Source organism: Octopus bimaculoides, chromosome 16 (assembly GCF_001194135.2).
Source record: "Octopus bimaculoides isolate UCB-OBI-ISO-001 chromosome 16, ASM119413v2, whole genome shotgun sequence".
Taxonomy (NCBI): Eukaryota; Metazoa; Mollusca; class Cephalopoda; order Octopoda; family Octopodidae; genus Octopus; species Octopus bimaculoides.
Genome location: NC_068996.1, coordinates 27,887,538 through 27,891,499, shown reverse-complemented (window position 1 = coordinate 27,891,499; position 3,962 = coordinate 27,887,538). Strand labels below are relative to the sequence as shown.

The following is a 3,962-nucleotide window of genomic DNA, read 5'->3' as shown; positions in this document are numbered from 1 at the left end:
TATATATGAATGTATATATGTATGCATAAGAGTGAGTGCATCAGATTATTTAAAAGTAAAACAAAACATATAGGAAATAAATGCTTCAGCCTCTAACAGTCTAATTGTAACTGAAATAATTTTTTTTTTTTTTAATGCTCTTACCTTCAAGCCTGGTTCTTTCTCTAATAATGGTCTGCAATATATTGGTACAGGGACAGGTACATGGCTTTTGTTGTGTATTTCACGGGGAATTGTTGGTTGGGATTTAGCTGGAAGACTCCATCCGTATGCATGCATTCTTCCATCATCTTTCTTAACATGAACCCTGACTTGTTTGTATTGTTCCCATCGTTCCCTCTCTTTCTCCTTCTTGGTTTTCTCTGAAACTCTGTCAAATAAAATTGCAGAAATATATTAAAAAATTCACAAGAACCATATAAAGTATATAATTTTACCAGACTGTTTACTTTCATCTAACTGTTTCACTTCCTTAGACTGTCTTCTGAGACTCTATTCCTACAAATATTTCCTTAAGCGAGTCTTAGATAAACAACCTTATACATAACACAAATTTCCATTATTCTAAATTAAGATCCCTGTTTTAGAAAAAAGAAAAAGGTTTTAAACTGAACCATAATTTGGATGTGTGTGAATTTACAAATACAGTCTAAAACAATAAAACAAAGCATTCAACCATGGAAGTTGAATCATGCATCTATTCCTTGTGGGGTAATTGTACTACCAAAAACTGGGATCATATATAGCAATCAGTAGCATGATAACATGACAAATGATGGCTGCTTCATTTAACTTCTGTGGTAGGATAGATCCTGTTTCATTTTATTTCCCTGCCTTACACTATACTTTTAAATTAATATATATATATTTTCTAATAGGATTTTTGTTACTGTTAGTTTCTTTGCACCTGACGATCTTGATGAAAGGGATCAGCAGTTTTTCAACCAGAATTTAAAAACACAACTGGCGCTTCATCATTAAAACTCATCAGCTTTAATGATTAAGTGTTATCCAATGCCTCCATGTTGAGTACACAATGTGTGTGCATACATGTGTGTGCATGTGGTGCACATCCATGCATGTAAAAATACATAACCTGAAGACAATCAGAGAATTAACCAATAAGAGACATAGTTTGGAGCAGATAGAGATAAAATGCCAAAGTAACAGTACTGGCATTTTTAATTATTCTAATAGCTAATCTGAAACCATTCCAGTGCAGGTTACAGTGTCAGGAGGTTCCTAGTAATTGCTTGGCACCAGTTTGCCTCTATCACTGACCTTCTGTGTTCCACTAAAGACATTAGTTTGCAAGTCTCTGCCAATAGGAGTTTGCAGTTTGGTCTAATCAACTGGGACATCCTCAGTTTTATAATGATATACCTGATATATAACAGTATGTACCAACTACAGTTCTCATTATTATAGGAAATAGCACACAGATCTTTTAATTTTGTTTTTACATTCATTGTTTTATCTAAAATCTGCTTTTACTTGCTAGCATAGCTGAGACAGTGTGTAGCTGAAGCAGGATTCCCTTCTTGTTGCTAACACTTACCTCTTTTATCAAGCAAGGGATTTTTTATTCAAGAGGAATTAAAAATGAATTTGTTAACAGAATATATCAACAATTATCAGTAGTTGCAGCCCAGTCACAAATAGTGACATCACTATTCCATAGTTATAATGCATTATAGGTTGCGTCATACAAACACACACACACATGTATATACACACAACAAAGTTTCTGTTTACCAAATTCCTCACAGAGTGTTTCTTGGCCCAGGACAACAGTAAAAGAAACTTGCTCAAAGTGTCATGCAGTGCAATGGAATATGGTTGGAAAGGGCCTTATTGAGAAGTAAACTTCTTAATTACAAAGCCATATAGAAACTTATTTAGATTTCAGCTGACAATGAAATGATAGACATTTTGTTATATATATTAAGTCCATTATGGAACCATATCTACAATGGTTATTTAAATAAATCCTTTCCTCTTTGACAAAAGGTCTAAGCCTGTTTTTCCATATGGCAATTACATTTATATTCATTGCACCATCATGTCAATGAACAACCACTGACAATTTCTGTGCTTTTGTGCTTCTCCTGTGGGAGAATACAAAGGTAATTTCCTAATGGTATTTTCTTTACACAAAAATATTGAGTAGGTTATGGCCAAAGTTGACAGAGTGAGTGAAAACAGGAGGAGGAGAGAAAGAGGGAAGAAAGAAGAATCTACTCTAATACCTGGCTGATCTTTTATTCATCAACCAAAAAAGGATGAGAGGCAATGTTGACTTTGACAGGATTTGAACTGTAGAGATCCAGAATACCACAAAACATTTGGTTTTGCTCTCTGACAACTCTGCTGAGTCACTACCACAATTACATTTCCATTATATTAATTTCCATTACTAATTACAACTCACTCAGTTGTAAAAGTGGTTGACATTAGGAAGGGGGCCCCAGCCATGGAAACCATAGTAAAGCAGACACTGGAACATAGTGCAGTCCTTGGAACTATCAGACCCTGGCAAACTGTCTAACCCACACCAACAGGGAACATGGATGTAAAATGATGATGATGATGATGATGATGATGATGATGATGGCAATGATAATAATGCCTTTTTATTTCTCATGTCCAACTAACCAGATTCTTAAAATTTCTGGATTTTATATTTCTTGCTGTATGCTACCTTACATAAACATAACAAGAATGAACCAAAAAGGAAGCCTCAAAATGGCTGATCAACCTGTGAGAAATAGCAGTCCAAACATCTTTCAAACTGTACCTCATTGTCTTTCAAAAAAATGGACTCATTGAATTATCTGGTCCTGGGTTCCTTGCACATAGGAAAATGAATGATGGGATGGTTACACCTGGAATGACTCATCACAGCTGGATGATGAGGAGGCTAAACATCAACATCTTGTGAACACACTGAATGAATTATGGGAAGAGAGAGAGAGAAATTGACCAAACATGAATCCTGGAAGTCTACTTACCCTTCATCTTGTAAAAATTCATAGGCTTTTGCTTTTTCTCCCAAGTTGTACTTGCTACGTTGCTTTTTGTTGGGGTCTCCGACTGGTTGGACATGGGTGGTTGGAGCATTGTATCGTACGGTAGCGACTGGCAGTGGTTTCTTGCTAGGCTTATTGGAGGTGTTAAACAGATTGCTGAAACTGTAGAAAAAAAAACAGATAGAAATAAGAAGACATGAATTGAGGAAAATTAGATAGAGTATGGACATACACATATTTGCACATAATATCACCATCATTTTTATACTCACTTTTCCATATTGGTATGGGTTCAATGGATCTGTTCATCACAAGGTAAGAAAGATTTACTAAAAATATTTTTAGCACTCCTGCATGTATCTCGCTAAAGTATCCTTGGGAGATATACTAAAGATACTCTCTATCGATCAATCAGTCAATATAACAAACTATGTGATATTTTCTAGTTAATTTATGGTATAAGGAATTCTGTATAATCACTGAATATAATAACAATATGCTGCACATTTAATGTAGTATAAAGTATAATAGATGAATATGAATAGAGAATAATATTGCTATTCATATATATATGTGAATAGAGGTGTACAACCCTCAACTCCTAACATACTGCTGCCTCTCTCATGGTTCATAGTTTTGCAAGCTGCATGGTGATCTCACATACATACCAGTGGAATATAAAAAGCAGCACTGTAAAGTAGTTGGTGTTAAGAAGGACATACAGTTGTAGACACGGGAGCATGATAAAATTCCTAGACCTATTGGACCTAGCATGGAATATAGACTTTAAATGATGATGATGATGATGAATACTTTAATCACCAGAAGGCATTTGCCCAAAATGATTCTCAGTGTCACTGAATCTGGAAGCACATGGTCAAAACACAAACACTGTAACCACAGTGGTCATGCTGCATCAATATATATATATAT

General features: G+C 35.0%; 1 protein-coding gene across 13 annotated transcripts in view; it reads right to left on the bottom strand.

Annotated features, from left to right (window-relative positions):
• The window catches only part of LOC106882306 (C-Jun-amino-terminal kinase-interacting protein 4), a 233,098-nt gene that overhangs the window by 64,076 nt on the left and 165,060 nt on the right, over positions 1–3,962 (bottom strand). For all 13 annotated transcript variants that reach the window (XM_052973649.1, XM_052973657.1, XM_052973658.1 and 10 more), the window contains 2 exons: positions 3,012–3,191; positions 145–370 (listed from right to left, as the gene is read on the bottom strand). In XM_052973649.1, coding sequence (XP_052829609.1) covers positions 145–370; positions 3,012–3,191 — 406 coding nt within the window. The remainder of the gene's footprint in view (positions 1–144; positions 371–3,011; positions 3,192–3,962) is intronic.